The sequence below is a fragment of the Cebidichthys violaceus genome, unplaced genomic scaffold (assembly GCF_023349555.1).
Source record: "Cebidichthys violaceus isolate CVI_PGR_0920_01 unplaced genomic scaffold, fCebVio1.0.p SCAF_9, whole genome shotgun sequence".
In the NCBI taxonomy this organism is placed as follows: domain Eukaryota; kingdom Metazoa; phylum Chordata; class Actinopteri; order Perciformes; family Stichaeidae; genus Cebidichthys; species Cebidichthys violaceus.
In genome coordinates, this window is record NW_027176975.1 from 5,586,016 (window position 1) to 5,613,076 (window position 27,061).

Sequence of the window (27,061 nt, forward strand, 5' to 3'; positions counted from 1 at the left end):
TTTCTTTAGTAAAATGTCAAATCACAATTTCCCAAACTGATATCTTCAAACGTTTGCTCCAAAACATACATTCAATTTACGATCAAGGAAGACAAAAAAAAACAACTGACAAATATCAATAAAAAAGGATTTTTGGAAAATAATTGATTATGGAAATTGTTCCAGATTAATGCATTTGAAGAGTCATGTTACACAAAAAAGAAGCCATTATTTATACTTAACCATTCCTTTAAAAAAAAAAAAAAAAAAAAAAAAAGAGGGGAAAAAAACACACTCAACCTCATACGACTAGTTGAATGCTGCCCGGCGTTTATCACCTTGCATGCATTATGTAATTTCCATAGAATTAACATGTTTTTGCGTAAATAAATGTGGTTCTTTACATGCTTTTACATGAGCGGATCCAGTGAGAAAGGCAGGCTTTGTCTGAGACTAAGCTCTTTACGAGTTTATACTGGTTCTCTTACATCACTGGATTAGGTATGACTCAAACACACTTATCTCTGTGCTGCGATTGTTTGCGTCTCTGTATCTCACACACACACACACACACACACACACACACACACACACACACACACACACACACACACACACACACACACACACACACACACACACACACACACACACACACACACACACACACACACACACACACACGCCGAGGTAAAGATAGACAGAATTTGTAACACTTTGCTTCAGTTTCCCCACATGTCGATTGCTAATGGACAGATTGTAGATGACATCATGTGCGTGCTCTAACCTCGGGCTGCTGGTGTCTCTGGGATTGTGAAACCATTCAAGCAGCTTCGAGTCAGAGGCCACCCCAACTTTAACCATGTAGGCATACGGCTCCACCTTGAAGGCCCAATAGTGTCTGCAAAACAAAAACAGAGCAATCACCGTTATTACTGCAGGACTGGACACTGTGATGCCAGTGATACGGTTTTTATTCCTCTGGCGGAGGCTGACAAAGACGGTTAAGAGATGACAGTTTAATAATCCCACCACCTTGTGCTCAAAAATAAAGCTTTATCTCTGCTTTGTGTCTCAATGATTTCAAATCCAGACAGCATGACATACTGTCAGTCTAATGAGCAAGATGCCAGAGGGATCCACTTCCTGTGTTTTGTAGTTTTTGCCTCAATTTAGCTCTAATTGGCTAATGTTTGTGCAGCTCTGTCCTTCAGACAACATCTTACAATGACTCCCTTTGCAACAGTAACTTGTAACATTGCAAATTAACCACACTGCTGGACACAACCTCTTTGTTCAAAGTCTCCGTGTTGTCAGTTTTTTGGCATACCTTCCCTGAGAGATGCCCGTGTCCCCAATTATGTAGTCCAGGCCAATGTAGCTGCCCGTCTGCACACGTTCTGCTGCGAGGAGGAAGGCCATGCTTGCTACGCTCTCCACGGTGTCCCGCCGCTTGTTCAGAATGAGGCGATCCGTACTGAAGCCACACTTGTCGCTGAACAGGAAACCAAAAGCTGTATGTGAAGAGGTAGGGAGTGAATGAGCCAGAGGACAGGCGAATGGAAGAGGAGAAGGCAGGAAGGTGGACAAAAACACAGGAAGAGGAACGTGGGGGAAGAGGGTGAGGGGAGAGAAGAAACCAGAAAGGGTAAAATGAGGAACAAATTAGTAAGTTCTCAAGAAAAAATTTAAATAAAAATCTTGTGAGGGCATACAATTTGTACAAAAGGCAGTGGTTTCTTTTCTCTGTTGGGGAATAAACAGGTTTAGAGCTGTGTAGGTGACAAGAGCTGCCACATGAGGGCGATATAGCACAATGTTAAAGAGCTAAGCAAAGACCTACTTGCCATCATCGTCGTCATCATCGTCATCATCGTCATCATCATCATCATCACACCATTTAGAACAGCCATGAAATCCAGTCCTCATTTCTTATGTGCAGCTGCCATTTATATTCATCATCTGGGTTCAATTAAATGCATTCTATAAATAGTTAATGGGCCAAAGGCCACAATTACAATAATCCACAATATATGGCGGCTGACACGATTATGCCTGTTCACTCAACCATCCAATGCAATCTGAAGTCTACACTGGGGAGGAACCAGCTCATTTGCATGTGTCTGGGGTCCTTCTAGGCCATGATGAGGATAATAGTAGTACAACCTCGCCTGGACAGACAACAATGCTGCAGCTTTATGTCAAGTTAGTTGGGATGCTCTGCTTCATGCTCTGCTCTGCTTCATGCTCTTAGATGCTTGTTTGGAAAAGGAAATGTACTTATGACTTCTGGTGACTAGTAGTTCTTTTGATTACCAATGTTGAATGCACTTATTGTAAGTCGCTTTGGATAAAAGCGTCTGCTAAATGACTGTAATGTAATGTAATGTAATGGATGCACTCATACCGACAGCTATCTTGCAGTGAGTGCCGTGTCAGAGACATAAGCCAACGGGTGTATAAAACCTTTTATTGTCCAATGATTAAAGTCTTGTCTTTGAGCTTCATTTTAAATATGCAACAGCGATAACAACAGCCATTGCTACTGTAACTTGATATGATTTAATAAATAATAAAAGAAAAATGGGGGGCAAACTTAATTAAGCATGAAATTAGTCCCAAAGCAGAATTATAATTTGGCATCCAGTTAAATAGACCTTGATATTTATAGTATGGATTTTTTTTTTTTTACAGTGAGTTAATGATGACTTAGCAGCACATGGGACAAACTGCGTCTCTCTCAACCTCAACCAGACCTTGAAATCTGTGAGTTCAGCAAAGGGCTTTTTCCACAAACCCCCATGTTAGCTGCTCAACATACTCATTCAAAGCTGGGCATTGAGGGACTGAAGGACATCCTGCTCACCAAATTAAATCATTCCCAAGATGTTAACGCTGAAAACAAAATGTCAGCACTTAGATATTTGCTTAAAGTGCTTACAATTTTAAAAATGTTAATTATATGGCTGAAAAAAAAAAATTAAATGGTTTGTGGTCTGTAACTGTGTCCACTCATGTTTTGTCATGAGTAGTGGGGTGTGTGTGTGTGTGTGTGTGTGTGTGTGTGTGTGTGTGTGTGTGTGTGTGTGTGTGTGTGTGTGTGTGTGTGTGTGTGTGTGTGTGTGTGTGTGTGTGTGTGTGTGTGATCCATTGTTTGTTTTGTCCTCTGCCTCTCACCCTGGCCTGAAATGTCACCTCATTACTGACGCACAGTGAATCCATCCACTCAGTCTTACACGAACCAGAGAGCACAGGAATGTGGAAGTTCCCATCCCAACACAAATGACAAGGTTTGTGCAGGACACACATCAAAGCTCAGCCATATCAGATCGGATCAGGAAGTGACGTGTCGTGTGTGCAACAGACACATTTTGATGCCGCCTCCTGCCATGGGAGGGGGAAATGTGGAGTCTGAAGTGTGTCAAAACTAAGTGACAATACCACAGAAAACACCTCTGCAAATCCCACAGTATGAATATCCAGTGCAAGCTTTCCAAAAGGGAGGACAACAAAATGATTGCCCAGCAGAATATAAATCAAAGTGACACAGTCCCTTATTGGGAGGAAATCACTTGAATTCAAGTTGGGCAGATGGTTGGGGATGATTGTGTTTAATGAATTCCACCTTGCGCCTGTCAGCCAAGCCTACAATGCTTTCAACAGATGCAACTACAGGTCTCTTTCCCAAGCTGTTGCTCCGTACAACGCCCTCCACTCCCACACAAAAAAAAAAAAAAAAAAAGCTATATCGGTTTCAGCCATCGAAAACACAAAAGCCATTACCATGGTGATAAACTAAAACACCATTGTGCTTCATTATGCTGCGCGAGAATTCAAAATCTAAAAACTGCTCAGCTGCTGCCTTGGCCAAAAGAAGCCCAACAACAGGGGCTTTTCTCCTGTACATAAAAACAGTCTGTCGATTAACATATAAATGTACTTAGGCTTGATCAATTCAATCCGTGTTGTTGAAGCTAAGAAAAATATTATACCATCTTTTTTTAAATCATTAACACTTTGCCTTCAAGAACCTAACAGGCATGTTAATGGTGCCGCAACACCTTTTCTTCTATTCCCTTTAGGTCCAACTCAAGACTCAAAGGAAAGACCAAGAACACAGACACAGATCAAATCATTTCTGGAAAACGTCACCCCGCCTCTCAGGCTTACCAGGTGCAGGTGGTGTGTGGAAGGTGACCTCAGGGCTGTGGGGGCTGAACATGGAGTTCCTGCAGCTTCGGACCCTGAAGGAGTACAGGCTGTCAGGGTCCAGGTCACTCACCACAGTGCTAGGACCGTACACCCTCTCTGTAGCCCTCCAGACCCCACTGTCCTCACTGTCCTCCTGGGACGGGGACTTGCTCGTCGTGCCCCCAAGTCTGGGAAAAAAAAAAAAAAAAAAAAAAGGAGTTTACAGTAAATATCAAGTCGTTTGGATTTGACCACAAGCATGTAGCTCGTCTGTGGATCTACATGATCCTCCAGTCTTCTCTTGCTGTCATTTCTTTGTATGTGTGCACCGACCTGCGGTATTCAAGCATGTGGTGGTCTGTAGGTAGGTGGTCATCAGACAGCCTCCAGCAGATCGAGGCCTCGTTATAGACTCTGCTACTGGACAAGTCAATCAGAGGAGGGTCTGGAACTGGAGGGGAGTAGGAAAGAAGCACAGAATAACCAGTTAGTAAAATGTAAACCAGACACGGCAGCGAGACTACCTTAACATGGGTCATCCTCATGAAGTACGAGGCGTATTAAGTAAAACAAGTACGATCTAAAATATTGTGTGGAATGCAGCCAACAGAAGGAGGTTAATGCTCAGAAATGCGTTTCTGTTGATGAGCAAGATGTAACAGATCTTATGCATAAATGGGGGGAAACTACACTACTAAACTTACACTGAAGGACATTCCAGTAAAAGCTCCCATGTCTTAATCATGCTTAGTATAGTGCTTCAGCTCAATATCTTAGGTTTAAGCAAATGCCGCAGTGTTAGTGTGGCAAAGATTAGATTTGTCAGGATCATGACTATCCACTCAGGACAATGGACAAGACTACCTTGCATAATGGAGCCTGTTAAGAGGTTTTCAAATAGCCTCACTGCCAGGAAATGCACTTTGTAAAACCCCCACCACCAACAACACCTCTCTCTCACTTTCACCTTTCTTCTCTTTACCATGACAGCTTCTGACCACTTTCATCTTTCCCGCTCCCCCATCCCATTTGTCTTTTCTCTCGTCTTTGAAGTTTGATGAATCTTTACAACCACAGAGTCTAAACTTTACACCCCACTTCTCACCCGTCCTCTAATTTATGTCAACAAAGCCACCTTTTCATTTCCTGTTCTCTATACCCAAACACAATTTTTCTCCAGGACCAGAATTACATTATTGTAACCATGTAGGTCACTGTCTTATTCAGAACTCATTCATTCTCCCTGTGAGAATTCCCTCCTCATCTCCTTTGTAACATGTCTCTCTCTACTCTTGCCCTTCTTTCTCCATCTTTTGACATTCCCAATCTCGCTTTTCTAAAGAGCTTTCCCCCTACAGACAGATTCCCCTCGCTGACCAGTGTCTCCACTAACGCAGAGCCTTCTGTGCCTCAAAAGTCAGTTGGCTAATCCTCAGTCTCCAAAGTCTTTATTCACCCAGGCTCAACTCCCTTTCATGAGCTTGTATCCTCTTATAGCCCAATGCATTTCACGTACAACTACACTTCACATAGACACATTATAGAGAGCAGAATTTAAAAAAAAAAAAAAAATGATGACCGTTTTAGTTGCCTTGACTAAATTTAATGGATTTTAAAAAGGTGCCTTTTAACATTTTGAGTGGGACAATGGATGAAAATTTCAAAAAAAAAATTTATTATTATCTGGTCACCACTAGAAAGTTGGGAACAGTCTTTTAAAGGGACATTCAATCCTTTCATTCTTGGCCGATTTAACGACATGATTACGCCTTCATGTTAGATGATTAGTAAGCAAGGGAAGTAATGAGTTACCACTCAAATGTAAATCACAAAACAGGGATCCTTTATTAGAAACTAACCAGCCTCTAACAATGAATAATACGATTTGATGTTTACACCCGTTTCCAACAGATGGACCAACAGACAAAAAAAAACTAAAACCGGGCCGTCAGCCATCCAACACAGCAGGCAGCAGTCAAAAAGTTCAGTCGCTCAGAGAAAGACTATTGATGGTCACATACAGTATAGGCTGCTGCCAGACAGACAGCAGCCAGGCTAAATCACACAGCAGGGAATTACTTTCTCTTGGGGCCATTTTAATTCTTCTGTCCCTCTACCAATGTGAGAGGACTGGACTCTCAACTCGTCATATCTTAAAGAGGATATTATTAAACTAAAACTTTGACTCAAAGTGGAAATAGCTGAGAGAAGCAATGCTTTCAGCCTGACATTTTGAGGAAACGCCAATTTGAAAGAGACCACAAACGGGCATTTACGCTTGACAACACAGTCTTTCACGGCCTCTCAAGAGAGCATGGGGTCAGAATCTGCAGCTGGTTTAACATGAGAGCACAAACACGCCGTTATCCAAGAGCGGAAGATATGACTAGAAAACATGAGACAAGCTAGCAAGGGAGCAAAATATGACATACAGCTTTACACACCAACAAGACAGCCACCAATCATATTCAAAACTTGACAATAGCTTAAGTCAGGTTTTTCTTTGACCGTTACGAGGACGCAATATACTCATACTCCACAAAACATAATAGCAAAGTCTTTGCAGTCATTTCAGACACAGATTTTAAAATCAGCCTCAGCGTTTTCCATAAACATAGATGTGTTTTCAGTTTCCTGTATAAAAGGATGTATAAGAGCTTTGGGGCACTATCCAGTGATACAACAGTGGTTTTTCACCGCTGCATCATCTGCCAAGACTTCAATTAAATTACTGCAGTGTATTTATGCCCCTACAGCTTCTTTTCTCTCTTCTCTGAGCTCTGACTAAGAGCATCAGTAACTCCCACGGGATACTTAGATTAAAGACAAACATCAATGTAAGTGCCACCAAACTGCTGCATGCAGCAGTGATTAGTTTACACTCTTATATGAAAACCCCATTTTCTTTAGTGTTGGCATTATAGGAAAGAGAGAAACAGCTGAACATTTAATCATGTTAAAACAAGCCTGAGAGGAGGACTGAATAAAGGTATTGGATATTGTTTGGCAAAAAAGGAAAATGGCAGAATAGAAAATGCGACTATAACATAATTTGGGGTACATTTGTATCCACTCTGAACCTTTACATAGTATATGGGTGTTTGGTGTGCACTTAAATACTGTAGATGAGAAGTAATGTAGACGTTTCAAACTGCAAAAAAATATAACAGTAATAAAGATTTTATATTTTTCCAGGTTAAAAGTTTGCAGACTAGATTGTTGCCAATTCTGTTTAAAATGTTAAAGTATTTAATATAAAAAGGAAAACACAAAAACATCAGATGGTTAAATCACATGTTCTTCCACAGCTTTCAAAATGGTTGCCCAATCTTGCGTCTTGTCATCTGGTGACACAATTGGTGCAACGTCACCGATTTGCCCTCTTTTTTCATTATATCCTACTTTTTTTATGTCTCATGAATAGCTGCCGTTTCAACGACTGAAGTTGCCCAGAAGGATGTTCAAAGATTAATGTAGAATTCCTTCTGTAAAACTCAACTTCTCTTCAAATGTGGGCTTGCAACAAAAAACACATTTTATCCACTTGAAAGGAGCCAATGTTTTAGAAAGCACTACGTTTTAAGGCATTTCCTTTTCAAACTATCAACTTCACTGTAATTGGTTTGACGATTATCCAACAGTTGTTTTCTCCTAATATTTTAAAGTGGTCGAGACAGAGTCAACAGTAGCCTCAGACATAAATCTCACATCACTGATTTTAAACAAGCTAACAGGGCTGCGCTCCAGAGTAGCAACAAAAGCCACCAGCCACAAACTCCCCAGCAGTCACAGAGACAACTGTCAGTTGTTCAGCTGCATCCACTTGAGGGCTAATGGCTCAACACCAAAGAGACCTCAGCTTGGTCTACATTGTCAGTAACGTTTAATCCCTCAATAATTGTAAAAAAAATAAAAATAAAAAATGTAACGCTATTGTCCGGAAGCACAGCTGCCACTCAAATCTAAACCGTTTACTTTGTATTGAGACGGACCAGCTTATCATTTACACGGGGCTCTTTCTGCAGGATGCCCCCCAACACCAGTCAACCGGCTCCGGCTAAGTAAGACTGAAAGACCCGTCACAACTGACCGTCACCATCTGCAGCGATGATATTCAATACTGCTCTACCCGAGTCACTGACACGCATAACGTTGTCAGGTTAGACGGGGAAACCCAGCCTCGGCCACACAGCCAGAAGCCATCACTCAGTCGTAACGAGTACGTCTCGATCGCCAATCCTATCATTATGCAATCAAGGAAGGAATGTGATTCAGGTGGATCCAACATAAAACGCCATACTGTGCTTATGTTAATGTGATAATGTTCAGTTTGAGCATGCATAATGGTAGTGTAATGTGTATAATTCTACAGTTTTAGTTTAGTATGTGAATAGGATTTTAGCCATGATGACAAACGGCTTAATCTGACAGTGATTATCAAAGTTATCAGCTGCTTTGGGATTAATGTCAAAGACTCACCTTGTCAGACACTGACACTGATCTTTCAGTGACCACTGTGATTTACACTTCCTGATTTAGACTTTTTGCAACCTGCTTAATTATTTGCAGACTTTTGATCTTTGCTCTGGGGAACTTTTATGATCAATAAAGGTTTGCCGTTACGCATGATAACATTTTGTTTTATCTACCAAGCTGTTCAGTCCTTTATAGCTCTGAGATTCAACAGAAGTAGTTGTCCATACTCTGATGAGACGTATCTTTCTGTCTCATAACACCGTATACCTAAAGTAGTGTGCAATAATCCCTCAATACACTCTTTAAAAAAAGAAAGTATTTCAGTTCAATGAAAGTAGTATGTATCCTCTCTTTCCTGGGAAACTTCCACCTGATCAGTCTTTTATAGAACAAGCCTTTGTAAATCAGCAGAGCAGTAAAACCCACTCCGAGTGCATCCAGGGTTGTACCTGTCGATCCTACTGATGACCTCTGACCTCTTAGCACAGCACAGTTCACGGGGCTGTGCATGTGACGGACAGGTGATGACAATCCGCTTATTCTGACCATACGCCTGCTTTTCAAAAAAAAGGACGAGCTTATTTTTGTTAAACTCACTTTTTTATGTCGCAAAACTCTGCGTTACAAGCACGTTTTCCCATGGTCTAGAGGACACACGAACAAGAAACTTCATTTCTAGAGCTGAATAGAAGCAGCGATTGTTCCCATATTTTCGTGACATGAACTAATGATCACTTTTTCCAGCCACTTATGGTCAAGCTCTCATTGCAGCTTGTCCTTTAACAAAAAGTTTCTGCGAGACATCATGTGTGCAAACACTACAGTGGAGCAGTGTACTGAATGAGAACAAGACAGGGGTCACAAAACGGCCTGGAAACATGTCAACACTTCCCGACTCAAACAGGAACAGGACTTTCATTCAGGTTTAAAGTATTTGTGAAGAAAACAAGTTCTAAAATTGAATTTGCATGTTTTGCATTAACACTGTCAGAGTGTCACAGTAAATAGTGTATCTTGCTCTCTGAAATAAAATTGGTTGTACCTCCACCAAAGCACATCTCTTTGAGCAGAGTTTCTTCTCTGGATGTGTCCAGCACAAACTCATCAAAGCAGGGGTCAGATGCCGGGTGGAAGGTCCTCAGAGACTCGGTGGCCTTCTGGATCCTGAAAACACACACACGGTCGACATATACAATTTTTTAAAAGATTCATTGATGGAGGCTCATCTTGACTAGCATGAAATTACTGTTGTAATACATCAGGTGTGCTCCACCATATCTTTAAATCAAGCTTGTACTCTGGCGTCATTTAGGTCGTTGTGTCTATATTATATTGGCTTTCATGACTGAAAAAGGGGAATAAAAATAAGGTCCTTGTCGACAGGAGGAACAGCACAGGCCCCAGTATCATGATCGTGAGAGTGAAAATGGTTCCTGATTATCTAAAGCTGCTAATGGAGATCAATTAGTCAGCTTGGAGCAGAAGACACAGCGCTGACTGGACACTGCAGCACAAGTCTTTCCTTTACTGCCCTTGAGTTTTGTAACCTCTGCGCACGTGGCTTTGTGTGTTCCTGACATACTCCAGTCACCCAAACACGTAATCCGATAGATGCTCTCAACACCAACATCAACGCACCAAATCCCACCAGTGGAATCCACTGGGAAACTGGAAGGTATCGCTACACAAAAACAAGTCGTATCACACTCAAGATTGTGGAGTTTGTTAAACAATCAAGTTTAGCGAAATTATATCTGATAATCATTACTAAGCTGCTTAATTATTCATTTGACATTTTACTGGAAGCTGTGAATAGCCATCCCATCAGGCCTGGCTCAGCTTCCTGTTATTGGCTTGAAGGAGGAAAACAAGACAGTAGAGTGATGCTTTAGTGCGCTGTCCATCTTAAAATGAACATTAGTTGTTGACTTCTTTCTACTTTGATTCTAATCACAACTGACAAATACTTTGAAGTGGTGTTTTACAGAAGTAGTACAATCTACATATATCCTGGTATGTTATAAGTCTGCCAACAATAATGAATAACCTCGATCACATGAACTTAAGCAGGTTGATGTTCATGCATCATCAACACAGTACCAGAGATGCCTACTCAGTGTAGGCATTGTTGATTAAGCACCATTAGATATCACAACTCTTTAGTGGGATTTTAGTCCGTTAGTTGTGATTGCGTATGACTCCTATCCCTACATAACATTACGTTTTCATGACAGGATGATATTTTCCCAGACTTTTAAATTAAATACATGTGTTGCTTATCCAGAGTATTAATGAAGTAAAAATGAAGGATCACAGTTTAACACGATACAAACAACTGCTTGGCCTCAAGTCCATATCACTAAATATAAACATGTAAATATAAAATGCAAATTGAATTCAGTATCACCCAGATCTACCTGATGTGCAGCTGCTTTGCAGTCTGTACAAAGCACGACTGATCCGTCTCTTTCAGCACCTCCTGAGCGTAGCCCACTAGCCCACTGTTCTCCAGCATGCCCTGGTACTCCTCCACCTGGGACATATTCAAAAAGTCAGGGCATTTTACCATTTTGTTATTCATTAAAATAAGTGGCCTCCTCAGAAAAATAAATCCCATAAAATAAGGCTCCGTTTCACAGACATATCAAGGAAGAAGGTTACTAAAGCATGATTTATTTTTCTACAGTTCAGAATATGATGAGTAAAGGAAGCATGCATGAATGAAGAGGATCCACAATAGAAATGGAACTCAGTCCTGGCATTTCATACCTGAACCTTGAGTTGGTCCAGGCGTCGGTTTCTAGACTGTTCGATCGACTTCAGCATCTCGGACTTCCTCTCCTGCAGAGTCTCAAACAGGCGCTCAAAGTGCTCGTTGGCTTGACGCTCTGCTAGCTGTCCATTTTCCTTTAAGATGATCATTTTGTTATCAATTTGTACAAAGCCAATAAAATGTTCTTCTCACATGTCCCTCCCAACACACACACACACACACACACACACACACACACACACACACACACACACACACACACACACACACACACACACACACACACACACACACACACACACACACACACACACACACACACACACACACACACACACACACACACTTCAGAGGGATCAGAGTATTGAGTCAGCCTGTAACTATGTGATCATTCTCCTCCTTTTCCAACCATTACTAAAGTAAGGAGGTAACAGTGGCAGTACAGTTAAAGGTATTACTGTATTCAACTTTAATCAAATCGACATCATGGTTGTTTTAATGAATTAAAACTGCTTTGACAGAAGGTGGTTGAATCACAGCTAAGAGTTGAAGAATATACCGTCACCGCCCATTCTTAGGCAATATTCAAGGAAGGAGAAGCTTAAAAGTTCACATTACACAACTGAAGTATATAGAGAGATGGATTAATGGACTAACAAAAGTGCTTAAACCAAGAGAGCATCCCAAACATACTCTTACAAAACACCAAAAGCGTAGGTGCATTGAACACTACCCATTTAGGACCAGCATCAAAGAAAAAAGGGAAGGACGCGTCAGAGGAAAACTAGTAGGCAAATCCTTCCCTTCCTTGTTTGCATACTGTTTGTTGAGTACCTTCCTTATTCCTACACAGAAAATGTGCAATTGTTCCTCAACTTAGCGGACTGGTTTTGTAAAAGCTATACAAACATTTGTCTCGTTTAAGAAAAGACAACACTACGTTACGTACGTTCATTCTGATTTCTAGAACTACCAACTGAACTAGAGTTGAAGGAGGTATAAGAGATGTGATTTTGTGAGAGGAGTTGGGGGGGGGGGGGGGGGGCGACTTCTAGCAGCGTGAGTCAGCTATCTTACCTCGGTCTGATTGACGAGCAGCTCAAGATCAGTAATCTGAGTCCGGACCTGGTCCTCTTTGCTGATGAGGTAATGGATACTCTTGGCCAGCTTCTCCTGGTGAAACAAGAGATCAGCAGCATATAAAGTAAGTTTCATAAGGTCTTGAAACTCAGAAGCACATACACACTGACACAGCACTAAGATGACAATAAGATATCATTAATGTGCCATTTTAAGGAATAGGGTGGGATTTATCAATTTATACTTTGTGCTTACATTCCCAGGCTCTGACAGGGTCACAACATGTTCCTCTCATCTTATATCATATTCACAGCTGCAGCTGCAGCTGTTCTGGTCATATGCAGAGTCCCGTAAGACCATGTATGTGAGAGCCTGTTTCAGTGGGTGCCGTGTGTCAAACAACATTTACTATCACAATGACGTTAAAAGCAGATGTAACTCAAAACTACTTCCTGGCTGACGAAGGATCCCAGGACATCCAATACATCTTCCAACAATTTGTAGAGACAATGCACACAAAATCATGGGAGACAAATGGTCATTAAATATTAAGCACCATTGTGTTTGTGCCAACACAGACAAGTAGATTGAATTTCACACAGATTCTGCCTCGACTTGTTGAACCACTCTGTTCCTGGCAGCTTTATCTCCACACAAGATAAAGAAAACACTCAAACTGATTGAAATTGTTTCTACAGTGTGGCACAAATCTGACGACCACACGTGAGACCAATTAGTTTTAACCCAGTTAGCCAGCCTGGGTTTCAGTTTCCAAAAGGAGAGAGACTGATCTCTGAGATCCGGTGGCAGCACAGGTACGGGGCAGACATTAATATTACAGCGGGAGAAGAGAGATTCAGGGGTCAGTCAGTGGGCGGCACAGCACAACAAAACTCCATCTGTACTGAATATCATCACAAAATAGTGGTTATTTGCAATTTCTATGTAAAAAAAAAAAAATAATAATAATTCCAAGTTGTAGGGCTGCTTTGCTTGGCCACCGCTCCATTAAAAGCCTTCAACAGTGGCATTGTGTTCGAGCACAGTGTTATCCTTTCCATCATAAGACAGTATTGTGTTACACTCCAAATGACTCATTACGCATCAGAGAGCGCAACAAAACAAATTCCAGTGTATTGAATCAACACTCACAAGCAGCAGACTCTTCTCTCAAAGAGTTAAGTGTGTGAATGTGGTACCTTGAGGATCTTATAGGCACTGCTCATGGAGGTGACTTTGTGGTTGGCGTGGGATCCTCCCAGCTTGCAGAGGTGACACACGGGTCGTCTGCAGACCTCACAGTACATGTTCACCTTCTCCATCTCGTGCTCCGGGCACATCAGCACCTGAGATATTTAACAGAACAACAATGAGTTCAAAATCCAGACAAAATCTGTACGTACATAGTCTGCATTTTACTTCTACAGTGATCAAAAATTAGCTGAAGTGAAACAGGAACATGGCCTACATTATAGAAGCATCTAGACAGTTCTCTGTGAGCCATTTCCTGAAGTGTCTTAAAATAGAATTTAAAATCAGCACTTTTTTTACAGCCAGGATCCCCATTAGAAGTTATCATAGACAGCATTTAGCCGTTTGTCCAATCCCTTTGTTAATCAGAGCAATGCAATATATTGACAAAGCCAGTAACTCAAGTTTCCAACAAGGCTTCAAATATTCTAAGATCAATGTTTAAGATTGTTTTGGATTTCCAATCAATTCAGCAGTCACAGGGGAAGGTGTGGAGAAAACGCATAACGAATAAAATATTCAAATATTCTGGTTAGAAATATTCACACAAACGTTCCCACTTCTACATAATCCATTTTATAATTAAAGCCCTGATCAAGAGGGCAAACCATCAATTTATGATCAGGAAAAACATGTTCAGCTGAATTCCTCTCATCATTAAATAAATCTATACATGCTAAAGTTTACTTTGGACTCATGCGACAACAAATGAGAGATGTTCATAGTCCAACTGAGTTAAAATCATGTTTGTTCCTCTTAGGAAATAACATTAACGGGAGAAAACTAAAACAAACAAAGCCTTCACAAGGCAGTGACGGGCGGTACTTGCCTTGGGCCTAAAATTCGTGGTGGGACCAACATACTCATGCTGAGCTTTGGGTGTGCCCCAGGGGTGGTGCAGCTTGAAGCACTCGTTACAGAAGCTCGCCTTGCAGTCCATACAGCTCTTGGTAGCCTCCTGCTGCTGTGGAGGCTTGCAGATGTTACACATGATGGCGACGGCTGCGCGGGCGGCCTGGCGGTAGCGCTCGACGATGTTCTCCAGGGTGAAGTTGCGGAACAGCATGCTGATGCCGCGCTCACCGAGGTCGATGTCGTGCTGGCATCCCGGGCATGGGATGGCGGTGACCCGGGGAGTCACAGAACCTCGGCGCCACCCCGGGGACGAGATGGAGCCTGGAGGAGAGCGAAGACGGACAAGTGAGAAAAGATCATGCGTAATGTGGATTCATGGCTTTTGGGTCATCCAGCTTCAAATCTTGTCTGAGGCCCTAGATTGACGTGAACAACAATGTCCTTTGACTTCAAATTACACTGAAGGCATAGTTTCCAAGAGAGTCAAATGGGGGCTTTGAAACAAGTGAACACCCATTTGTGTTCAACACACTCTGGGCTGAGATTCACTCAAGCAGCGTTACATCATCTGCATGACTTGCCAAGTATGATCTTAAGGAAAAAAAATGCCTTTGATAAAACTCAAGCCTTCACAAATAGGGCCTCAGTGCATCTCCCTTCGAGCTTTATTTCCACAAATGACCACTACGCCATAAGGAGATGGATGTATGCTGCAAAACATCAGTACAGGCAATTCTTTGGCGAGTTGTCATTACAGGGAAATAAGTCCAGGAAGAGAGACTTCCCAAGAGTGCTGGGTCAGAGTGAAGACATACAGGATCGTTAATGGGAGGACGGCATCCTTGGAGCTTCTAAAGAATACACTGTATGAGTAAGCAATTTCACACTGCAAGTCATTTAACATCAACACAGGAGTGAAGAGTATGTAAGTGCACACAATGAGCTGGACAATGGAAGTAATTCTATTTTCCTAAAATGAGTGATCAAGAAAATAAAAAATGACAAACTACAGTATTTTTAAATCAAGCAATGTAGATGAATTACACTGTGAAGTGGAACTTAAGCACAATTTTAAATAAACATGTCCCGTTTGTGAACTTTCATATCACATGTCCAGGTCAATGCATCAACACTTATTTTCACATGACAACAAAACTCTGAAAGCAACACTGCTTTCAAGAGTTTCTCACAACATCGCGCTTGTTACCGATGCAGCAGCATCGCAACAGAGCAGCAACACAGTAACACGAGGGAATAAAGGAACACGGTCACGTCACAGAAGCAAGCACTGGGGAATGCAAAACTCAAAGCCAGCAAACTGAAGTCACTAACACGGCAAAATAAATTACAAAAAAAAAAGTATTGCTTCACGTTTCTGAGGGACAGGGGAAGCGAGGAGTGCTGGATTTATCTCAGTATGCAAGCCAGTATTTCCACTTCGTTTCCGAGGACCTGAAAATTAAATCAAACACTCCTCAGGTAAGCCAAATACAGGAAGACTTCAAAATAACACTTTTGCAAAAAAAAAAAAAAAAAAAAGGTGCAGCTGAGGGAAAAGCAGTGGCAGAACAGCAAACATATAACCTATGTGATATGTGTAGCCATGTGCATGAAGTGTGAGCGAGTGATGTGAGCAGAAGAGAGGACTGTGGGACAGTTTGCTACCTAGAGGATAAACCTGCCTGTGATCCAACAACAAACTGAACTACTGAGCTTCGATTGGCAACGATTGATTACCGTCCGACCTGAATGCATATGACAAAAAGGTGAACTTTACATTCTGGAGTGACGTTACGATGAAAGATTTAGTCCGATAATGATGATGATGATGGCGGCATGGTCTCGTTAGGTGAAATCATTGGATGAAAGGAGAAGTCTGTCAGAAAGCCTTCATACTTAAACCAAAGAATGGGGATGGTGAGCGCACAAATGTATGCATGTCTATCTGCATGTGTGCGTCGTGATGGGAAACTGCACACTGACTCAGGGTCTGTGGACAGGACGGCAGGTGTGAGGGAACAGGAAGCAAACGAGATGCCTGCAGCAAAGTGTGTGTGTGTGTGTGTGTGTGTGTGTGTGTGTGTGTGTGTGTGTGTGTGTGTGTGTGTGTGTGTGTGTGTGTGTGTGTGTGTGTGTGTGTGTGTGTGTGTGTGTGTATAAACTGCCGAGTCATGGCCGAGCTAAAGGGTCCCTTTCCCCTGCACACATCTGCAGACACAGCAGTTTGAACTGATGCAGCATTTTTACGTCTCATAGAATTATACTGTAAACACAATCATGTCTGCACATTTAGATTCATGTTTTAATTAAAATAACTTAATATGATCACAGTATCCAGGCACAGAAATCCTTTAATTTTTCATTTCTAATGCTAATATGAACCGTTTAATTAGGCTTGTTGAATATGCTTTTGCCATCCAAACATATGTATTGACATTATGTTCATTCAGAGGGATTTTAAGACTGTAATCTGTATAAAGATCATTTGTTATGGTTTGCTGCACTTTTATTATATTTTGAGGTAGCTCAAAATAGCTCATACCGTCTATTCTTTGGAGGGGATGAGAATAGACAGGCTATTTCTTAAGAGAATAACAACTCTTAAAAACATCCACTGAGCATGTCAAATAGTTGCATTAGCGTTCCTAATCTGACAAACAAAAACTAGTATTCAGTCTCGTTTTACTTGGCCTGCAATCTGACACACTCAATTCATCATCCCCAAAACGATTAGAGGTAGGCTGAAACAGGTCTGCATTCTTATAAACTGTTTCTCAAGCACTAATGATTGTCAAGTGAAGCATGAACAGTATCCTAAAGGCACAGAGTCAGTAAGTTAAGCATCTTTGCAAGCCCAAACATATTGTAGGTTTTATTTCCGTGTGTGTGTGTGTGTGTGTGTGTGTGTGTGTGTGTGTGTGTGTGTGTGTGTGTGTGTGTGTGTGTGTGTGTGTGTGTGTGTGTGTGTGTGTGTGTGTGTGTGTGTGTGTGTGTGTGTGTGTGTGTGTGTGTGTGTGTGTGTGTGTGTGTGTGTGTGCACACATAACTCAGAAACAGAGACTAACAGTTAACCATCTTAATGAAGCAGCTTTACTTGCAGAAGTTTAGCTAGTGCACAGAAACGCACACACAAATTCCTGTCCCACTTCACCGCCTAGGAAACATCCTCACCCCTCTCACTAATTTTAGTCTCGGCTCCTTTCAGTCACTTGCCAAAACTCCCGTCAAAGACTGTACCTCCCTCCGATTCTCATCTCTCCCACTTTACTCCACGCCGCTCCTCTTTTAGTCGGCCCTCTTTGTATGCCGACTCAGCATTGCTTTAAAAAAAAAAAAAAATTTAAAAAAAGAAAGTATTTTACCACCATCTTTAAGTTCCTTGTTTATCTGGATTTTTAAAAAGTCAGATCCCTTTAAAGCTCAGTGGACATTTTTAAAAGGAGGTACATGGTTTTTGATTTGAACCATTATTACCTGGCATTAAGTGTCTAACAAAGAATGAACAACACACTTAAAATGAAATGCAGCAACTAAAGAGACTCCTGAAAAGTCTATTTCATAGCCAACCGGTGGTTGTATGGAGTTTGTATGGTCGTGTTGACAGGGCTGAAGTAGACTAGTGGAAAAAAGGTAGAACCAAACTAGGGTTTCACAGGGTTTCTAGTAACACTGTACTCACTACTACAGCTACTCAAAACACGGAGGCCCCGTCTACCTCGACTTCCAAGCGACCTTCGCACTGTGGCTGTAAGCAATGAACAGAGAAGTGAGGTGAGACCAACAAGAAAAAAAAGAAACAATGCATAATGTGAAGTGAGAAACCAGTTTGTTTTAAACATCATGACATTTGAGAAACAAAGACAACTTAAAAGCAAACTGAAGGAAAAGTCTGGTAATGCAGGTCAGAGTGAAATACAAAACATGGCGTTTAAAATATACATACAACATGTGAACAGTTGTTAAAGCACAATTAACTCTTGATCCGTGCACTTATTTACAGTCTACATTTGATCACAAAGCCATGCAATTAAACAACTTTTAAAGGACTAGGTAACTGTTGTGGAAAAAGAATCACATTACTGTACTCGTCAGACATTTCTTTTGTCAATTTATTTAAAAGGAAGGAATAGTTCGGTATTTTAGGAAATATGCTTATTTGCTGTCTTGCTGAATATGAAGCTAGACCCAGGAGACAGCTAGCTTAGCTCAATTAGCATTGAGATTGAAAACAGGGAAACAGCTAGCTTACCAAAAGGTAAAAACATCCCATCAGCACTACTACTATACTACCCACCTGTTACACTTCAGTCTCTGTATCGATTAATAAACAACTATAACGTGTTAGGTGACTGTTCACACTCTTTTACAGTGTTCGGTTTTAAAAAGACTCATCCGGAAACATCAGCGTTTTACTAGCTACTGATAGCTTAATTTGCTTGCTTGCCATAGCTGATAAAATCTGCCAGTGAAAGCTAAAAATAGATGTTCGTCAGTTAGAAATGAGAAGACTGCTTTTATCTACAACCAACAACTCATTTCAAGTGGTAAATCTCTCACCGTTATCACTGTGAACTGCGTTATCTGCCGTGTGAGAACAGAAAGCATGACAAGCAAAGCAACAGTAAGGGGAGGGGGGGGGACTTCCAGTCTTTATGCTAAGCTAACCTTCTCCAGGATGTAGCTTCATATTTAGCGTACATACTGGTATCAATCTTGACCTCTTACTGCTGGCCAGAAAATGTATAAGCATATATCCCAACGCGTCCCACTATTCCTTTGAGAGCACTGGTCAAGAGTTAGCTGTTGAACATAAATGCATCATGCTCCGTTTCAAGCCCTGGCAACATAAAGTAAGATGAAGTTGAGAAACAATGCAGATGGAGTTTTAGTGGCCGCATTCCCTCCGTCCATGCACAGCAGGGCTTGTCCGAGCTGCACTGATAAATATAGCCTTAAGTCCTTTCTTTTCTCTCCCTTCACCTAATCCCTCTTTCATTCCTTACAGGCAGGTTGCGTCACCATGGCAGCATTGGAGGCGGTTGGCAGAAATACTTGGTTGTTCTGTTTGGGAGTAAATGTGCTCATAAAGTACTCTGAGGTTTCCTAAATAATCTTAACACACAGAGTATTTGTGTTTTGTAATCTGCTGATTAAATGCATTCAACACAGGAACAACCTCACGTTGACTAAATGGACTTAGTTTCTTTTTGAGACGCTGGTAAATGAACTATACATTAAATATATATTTTAGAAAGGGACCTCAATTGAGTGCATAAACTCAAAATAAGAGTATAAAAATGACATACTTGTCTTTTTGCACAAACTGGCTTTCAGCAAGGCACAAGATGTGTTTACCCAAAAAGCAGGATTTGATTATTTCCTGCGTTGACAGATGCAGTCCTGCCAGTGAAGAATGAGCTCATTCAGGGTGAAGGGGCGAGTCTCAATGAGGCAGGCTGTGTTGGAGAGCCCGCTCTCCGTGGTTTTGAACCATGAATGGCTGAATAGCTCCCAAAAAAGCAGTTCACCTCGCTGTACTCTTGGGATCTCTTTAGCTCTGTGCCCCAGTGTGGCTCTGAGGCTTTTTGGCAGCTTAGTTAAATGGATACCAGGTTACACCGACTGTCCTTCAGTTAGTTTCATACAGTATCTGCCATTGATTAGACATATTTGATGTCAACCGTTCTGACTTGAGGAAATCCCTTTATTTGTCCCAAACCCACACTACACAGTGTGTGAACTATATGCTAGCCTGTATTACACCCATTTTTTCCAGTGAAATAATTTACGCCGATAAGAAATTGCACAATATTTGCACCATGGATCATCAAACTGCAGCTTGAACTAAACTTCACAAATAACTTATTTTACTTTCTGTGGTGTTTCTGCTTAAAATGAGTAGAGTATGGATTTGGGACTGACTATGTATTTAATGCTGTTGATACAACGGTTATTTATACCTAACGAGTTGTGCCTCCATTACAAAACCGTACAATATTTTCATTATTTTGTATGCCAACATAGAACTATACATGTGGGCATCACTGCAAGTTAAACTTCAAAAGAGAGCGAAATGTTTTACGTTAAGTATACATTTTTTTTTTAATCATTTTATTTTTGTAGCTGTCTTGTCATCACTAAGTAGCATCTCCATTTCTTTTGTGCATTGCGTTGTGTGACAATAGCGCACATGAAGAATTAACACAAAATATATAATGTGTCTAGAAGTCGGACACAACTCTGGTTTTGTCAAGAAGAGTGAACAAGAGTACAAATGAGACGACATCTTTATCGAAATGGCATGCAGCCCAGAGCCCTCAGAGGGAGGAGAGGCAGCCTCGAGTCCCACCACGCCGTTTCCAAGGCTTAGACATTGACCTGCTTAAGCTCGGCTGCAGAGTGTTCAGCAGAGAACTTTAAAAATGTTGTGACAAGTTAATTCAGCTACCTGCAAACGCGCGCGCCCCCCTAGCTTTCCCTCCCTCCAGCTCAGCTTGGTTTTAAGAGTTTAAAATATCTTAAAAGGAGCTTACAGATGTGCTTTGTTCACGTGTGTGTGTGTGTGTGTGTGTACACAAGACACATACACACTCCTGTGTATCCAACTACAGGTGGAGTGAAACCTCCGTTCCTAAAACATTTCCAAATGAACGCATGAGCCCTTGCATGACTGAAGGGGGTGTTTGATGCCCCTGGGCCATTAGAGGCAGACAGCAGAGACAATTAGGGCTTGAGAGGGCTTGTCAACATTTATTTTCTCATGGTAGACGAACCAACAGCTTGTCAAGTTCCCCTGCTGTCTCTTTAATGAAGCAGACAGGATTAGAGGAAGAGGTGATGACAGACAACGTCACGGCTGAGTGGTAACATTATCAAATCATTTTTATGTTTGTTCTTGTTTATCTAGGACAGGAGAGGGAGGAGGGCAGTGTCTGCGCCACACTAAAACCAGATATCACACAATAATGCTTGGCCCATTTTTTTGCCTCGCTCAGCTTGTTTACTCTCCACCTTTAATCTGCTTTGGTAAAGATTTGCTCTTCACAGTGGAACTACCCTTTTTGTTGGCCAGGTAACCAAATATGCCCTTCCTTTTTCATTTGTAGTCACATATTTCTTTATTTGAGAAATATGTTTCAACCTTTTGTTCTTTTCTATGGGGGGTGGCTCCAGCCATTGAAACCTGTTGAATGCAGCCACTGAGAGGACCAGCAGGACTAAAACCTGAATCTAAGGGAATTGGGAGGAAGACAATGCAACAGGAAGTTTGCATGACTAGTGCAAAACTTCTATTGTCTTACTTGGAAGTGATCACAAATGGCCCGAGATGCAATTCAATACTTGTACTTCCTGTTCAATGCTTATTAGCTTCCATCAGCTCACATAATCAGGCTGCCCAACAACATAGCACAAACACGGCTCCTACTAAAGCCCCAACATCCTTTTAACCTCGGAGTAATGCGAGATCCACTTCCCTGCACTAATCTCTACGTAATAAAATCCTTCCTGTAAAGAAGGCATTTATTGAATCTGAAAAGGAAAAAACAGATATCGTTGACTCCTTACCCCGAGACCCACCTGATCTCACAAGCCTGTCTAGCCTCTCCATGGAAGGGGAGGGCACCCTGGACCTGGGGCTGCCCGGCATGGAGCACTCGGAGCCGGCATCAAATGAGTCGTCATGGTTCAGCATCAGCAGCTCCCGGATGCACTTGTGGCAGACGCTGTGCTGGCAGGGCAGGATCAACGGGTGGGTGAAGAGCTCCTTACAGATCGGGCAGATCAGCTCCCTCTCGATGTTTTTGATCGGGACCTGGTGATGGGAGACATGATCACTGAAAACTGCAATAATAATAAAAAGGCACTAGGAGTTTTTCATTAAGAGCAACCACAGCTGCCGCCATCTTTAAAAGATACTCTAATGAGAGACAGAGGAGAAACAAAAGAACAGAAGGCATCACAGATCAGTCTGAAATAAGCTTGGCAAATTCACCAGGAGGAAAGGATACAGCGGCCTTTGATTCTTGGAACAATAACCTATTATTAGGACATTTTAGATGCAGCTAAAATAGGCCTATTGTCTGCGCTTTTAGCTGGGAACACTACATTTTGTTGTGTTGGTGAGGTGGGAAAATTGGTCTTTAAAAAAAAAGTGGGTAGAAGTGCGATGTAATTATTTATCCCACCAGAGTACACCTTCAATTTTACTTTGAAAAGCACTCACAATAACAGCCATCTATCGAGTCTTTACCATGTTTCTGATACATTACATAAGAGAGGATTAAGCCCAGCTCGCTAAATATAGACAAACAGTAAAAACACACGATTCCAGCAGCTCACGTTTTCACATCGAAACACGATTAAAGAACGTTTCTGGGAGTCCACCCGCATTTACCGACTGATTAGTTAATGTACTGCAGGTGGTGTGATAGAAACATCTCAAAAAAGTCTACCAAACATTAATTTAGGAAAAAACGCCTCCGCACGTGCTAAAAGACAATACCCAGAGGGATAGAGGAAGTTTAATCAGGGAAAAAAACAGACAAGATAGAGGCTTGTCCCCAATCCTGCTCAAAGCGAATTGTTTCATTTAAAAACAACAAGCAATGGCTCGAAGCAGTAATGAATGAACACACGCTCGTGGCAGTTTACAGCTCTACAAAAAAAAAAAAAAGGTTAACTTTTCACAAAGCCCGGTCACTTTGTATGCACAGCAGAGACGCTACAGGCTGTTAAACAATGACGGGACGAAATGAAAAAACGCTTCTTCTTTTTATTCATAACCTCGCTCTTCTCGCACTTACCGAAGTTGTGCTGCTGCGCCGCTTCTCTGCAGCCATGGTGAGGAAGATAAAATATAACACGCCTGTGTGGGGAAAACAACACCTTATCCGGAGTTTTCCTTTTTTGTTCGGGCTAAACACAAACTTCTCGGACGGCAGCAGAAGATGCCGACCGCGACGGTCTGAGTGAATTTAAATAGAGTGACGCTGCTGTGAGAGAGAGAGAGAGAGAGAGAGAGAGAGAGAGAGAGAGGCAGCGCTGCGGTGAATCAGCAGCCAATTCACTGCTGCAGTGCACGCGGGCGGGCCGACACAGTGGAGAGAGACGAGGGGGCTGGATCTCCATCGGAACAAATGCTGCCTTCACGTGCTGCCCGTAAATTTGTATCAATCAATCAATTCGACATCAATCCAACTTGTCCCTAGTCGGCACTATTTTGCATGTTTGCTTTGCATTATCCTCCACGTGTCAATCAGAGTGGTATAAGATAAAATAGATACTGTTACAGCGTGATTTGAGTTCACTAAGTTTAGTCTACTAGCATGCTAACATTTTCTAATTTGCACTAAACAGAAAATACAGCTTGAGGAGTCTTAGGTTTTGCAGGTTATGAACCAAAGTATTGGTCAAATACACATTTGACCTGATGGTGGCGCTCGTGGGAACGTGAAGGGAAGTTATTACATATCATTCTGAGGGCAACAATAACATCCGTACCAACTTTTGTCTAGCTGTTCAGGTATTTACTGCGTAAGTGTAAACCACGACCTGCTTGTGACACTAGGTGAAAAGTCAGGGGATCAGCAAAGTCAGCAAGATTCATCCTCTGGAGAACATGAATGCCTGTGCAAAATGTCATGGCAATTCATCAAATAGTTGATATTTCAGTCTGGACAAAAGTTTTGGTCCAATTGGGTGGTGGAGAAAGTGTCTTGTGTCTGCAGATGTCAGCAGCACGAAATATCATTACTGCACTGGTAGCAGTGAAAACCGTGTGTGTGTGTTACAATGCAAACACAGAGGTGCTGGAGGTTTGCGGTGGGATTGACTTATACTCCATTAGCTTAGACTATAGTCTATACATCAGTCCGCATATCAGTACTTCATTCAAACAAAAGCTCTCAAGTACCACATAACATTTTGCTTAGTGTTTTTATAAAAGACTAACTGGTTTTCAGAGTCTCCGGTCTGACAATATAGGCTCCTGTATTCCACCATCATAGAAGGTTCCTGAAAGGGGCCCATCTATAACGTCTCCTAAGTTTAAAAATCACTACGAATGTCAGGCTCCCTTTCATAGTTTCAGGTGTTTTATGATCTGCTAACCGCTTGCTGCAGTGGCTATTGATGAGGTCTGCAGTTCATTATATTGTACATAAGGGCCCCTTAGCAGGTCAACAGTGTTTTGGTTTAAGAACAAAATGGACCATGTAACAAGTTTTTTTTGGTGAGGGAGCTGCAACGTCTTTAGGGAGAAATAGACAACGCTGTGCAGCAGCACAGAATGATGTGGATGAAATGTTTGAATTAACACCGGCCAAAGTGTGCACAGTCACTGAAGGCACCGCAGGCATCTTTAGGACTGTTGAGTCATTCACTTTTCAAACAGCATTTGTTGGCAGCAAATCATACAGACAGCAGCTCCACAGCATCGGAATCACTGGAGGTACAACAGAGGTTCATCCATGTCTAACATTCTATCTAATATCTATTTTCTACTATAACAGTGTTTAACCTGAATGTTCTGTGGGTGCAGCCTGTGGGGACCTATAGGACCCAAGGGAGACAAAACACAAGGGAGAGAGGATGCTATAGCCTCCAAATGGCTCTATGAAATTCTCCATCATTTTCAAAGTATGCTATTTATTTATGCTATTTATGTATTTTCTGGGGATGCAATAAAATAGTATAAATGAAAACTTTATGTACATTATATTTGGCCTGATTAAATTTTAAACTGAACTCAGTAACTGTATCTGGCCATTCAACGGCATGCAGTCTGCTCTTTGTTTGTTCATTTAACACATGAAACACACACACAGCTCATGCATGGATGAATGTCACAGATTGTGTGAGCAGGAGTGATGCATTTCAACACATTGTGTGAGTCTGAAATGGGTAAAGACCCCCTCCATGTGCACATACACACCTCAGTAACCCAGTGCCCCTTCTCACCACACAGCTGCTGCCAAGTGTCCCACATATTGACAGGAGCCCGTGATCTGCCTGCAGCCCTAGCTAACTACCAACACACTCAGCGACTGGAGCCTCTAATTAAGCTCTTTACGTTCACATTTTCCCCCCTCTAAGAATAGAAGCCTATGCCTTCAAGCCACCAGGCCGTGACATATATAATATAATAGAATAGAATAGAGACGTAGCTCTATCTATAGCCTATGAAATTCTTTAACAGAAGAGGGTCAGATCTTCTTTCAATGTCAGAATAGAGTTATGGGGGTTTATCACAACTTAATAATGTATTACAAAACAGTTGAACAGGGCAGGCTCAAATATATTATTATATAAAGACTTTTGAACGGCATAGTGTTGCCATTAATAGGTTTGCACACAGCTGACATATTTCACAGGGATACAATATAGAATACAGTATACAGAAGAGGACAGATAGATAGATAGATAGATAGATAGATAGATAGATAGATAGATAGATAGATAGATAGATAGATAGATAATTATTAAGACTACATTCACAGACTATTTAATTAATAGAACAGATTATGGACTATTACTACTCATTACAATAGGAACAGAGACGAGAATATAATTTTTAATATTATTATATTAACATATTCATGGTTAATATAATGTAATTGAACTAAATAGGTATCAGTATGATTAGTATAGAGGCACACACCTGAAATCGTGTGACACAGACATAGAATAGAATAGGTGTGGGTATAGGCTATTCAATCAATAAAAAATAAAATATTAATTCCTCATATAATGTTACAATATCTGCACTGAGTAGTGTAAAATATATACTGCGTTATCAATGAATATAGTGTTGGTGCTGATAAGATTAAAATAAGAATAGAATATAGAATAGAATAGAACAGCCTCCATCCCCTGACAGCTCCGCAGGCCGGCCCGGCGCCGCTGCTGTCGGAAGCATGATGACAGACACACTGGTGCTGTCAGAAGGACCGTAAATCATCGGGAGGAGACTCACCTCGCCCCGCTCGATCCGCTCCACGATGCTGGCGAACTCCGTCATGTCCTCAGAGTCCGACATGGCTACAGATGAGGGTGGATGTTACAGCGTACAGACCGGTCAGCAAACAGGGACGTATTGGAAATGTAGAAAAACCACACACACACATACACACACACACACACACACACACACACACACACACACACACACAGAGCAGCTGCGGCTTAACAAACACGATCAAAAGCTCCACAGCTTCACAGGGGAGGTGAGATAACACCAAGAGAGAAGAGCCGCTCCTCAGACCGCATCCTCATCACCACCATCCTCTCTCCGCCCTCCCTCGCTGGTTGTCCGTAGAGTCTACAGTAGCCTACATGCGCCGGCTGCAAGAAGCCAATTTTATTTTAGTTAGCCTCATCTTGGAGGGAAAACCCCGCCCCCGTCTTCCTCGGTATAGGCTCCACGGTACCGTCTCCCTCCTTCTCTCTCTACATCAT

General features: G+C 41.7%; 1 protein-coding gene across 3 annotated transcripts in view; it reads right to left on the reverse strand.

Moving 5' to 3' along the window:
* Positions 1-26,926, reverse strand: part of trim36 (tripartite motif containing 36) — a 30,283-nt gene extending 3,357 nt beyond the window's left edge. The window contains exons 1-13 of one of the 3 annotated variants that reach the window (XM_068702940.1): positions 26,580-26,926; positions 22,184-22,418; positions 15,977-16,057; positions 14,580-14,926; positions 13,699-13,845; positions 12,497-12,592; positions 11,416-11,553; positions 11,064-11,179; positions 9,689-9,810; positions 4,504-4,621; positions 4,150-4,358; positions 1,310-1,493; positions 767-880 (exon numbers count right to left, since the gene is read on the reverse strand). In XM_068702940.1, coding sequence (XP_068559041.1) covers positions 767-880; positions 1,310-1,493; positions 4,150-4,358; positions 4,504-4,621; positions 9,689-9,810; positions 11,064-11,179; positions 11,416-11,553; positions 12,497-12,592; positions 13,699-13,845; positions 14,580-14,926; positions 15,977-16,057; positions 22,184-22,418; positions 26,580-26,642 — 1,970 coding nt within the window. In that variant the 5' untranslated portion in view covers positions 26,643-26,926. Of the gene's footprint in view, positions 1-766; positions 881-1,309; positions 1,494-4,149; positions 4,359-4,503; positions 4,622-9,688; positions 9,811-11,063; positions 11,180-11,415; positions 11,554-12,496; positions 12,593-13,698; positions 13,846-14,579; positions 14,927-15,976; positions 16,058-22,183; positions 22,419-23,409; positions 23,570-26,579 lie in introns of those variants that run through there. The other 2 variants (XM_068702938.1, XM_068702939.1) reach the window with 2 other exon arrangements.
* Positions 26,927-27,061: the final 135 nt, after the last annotated feature.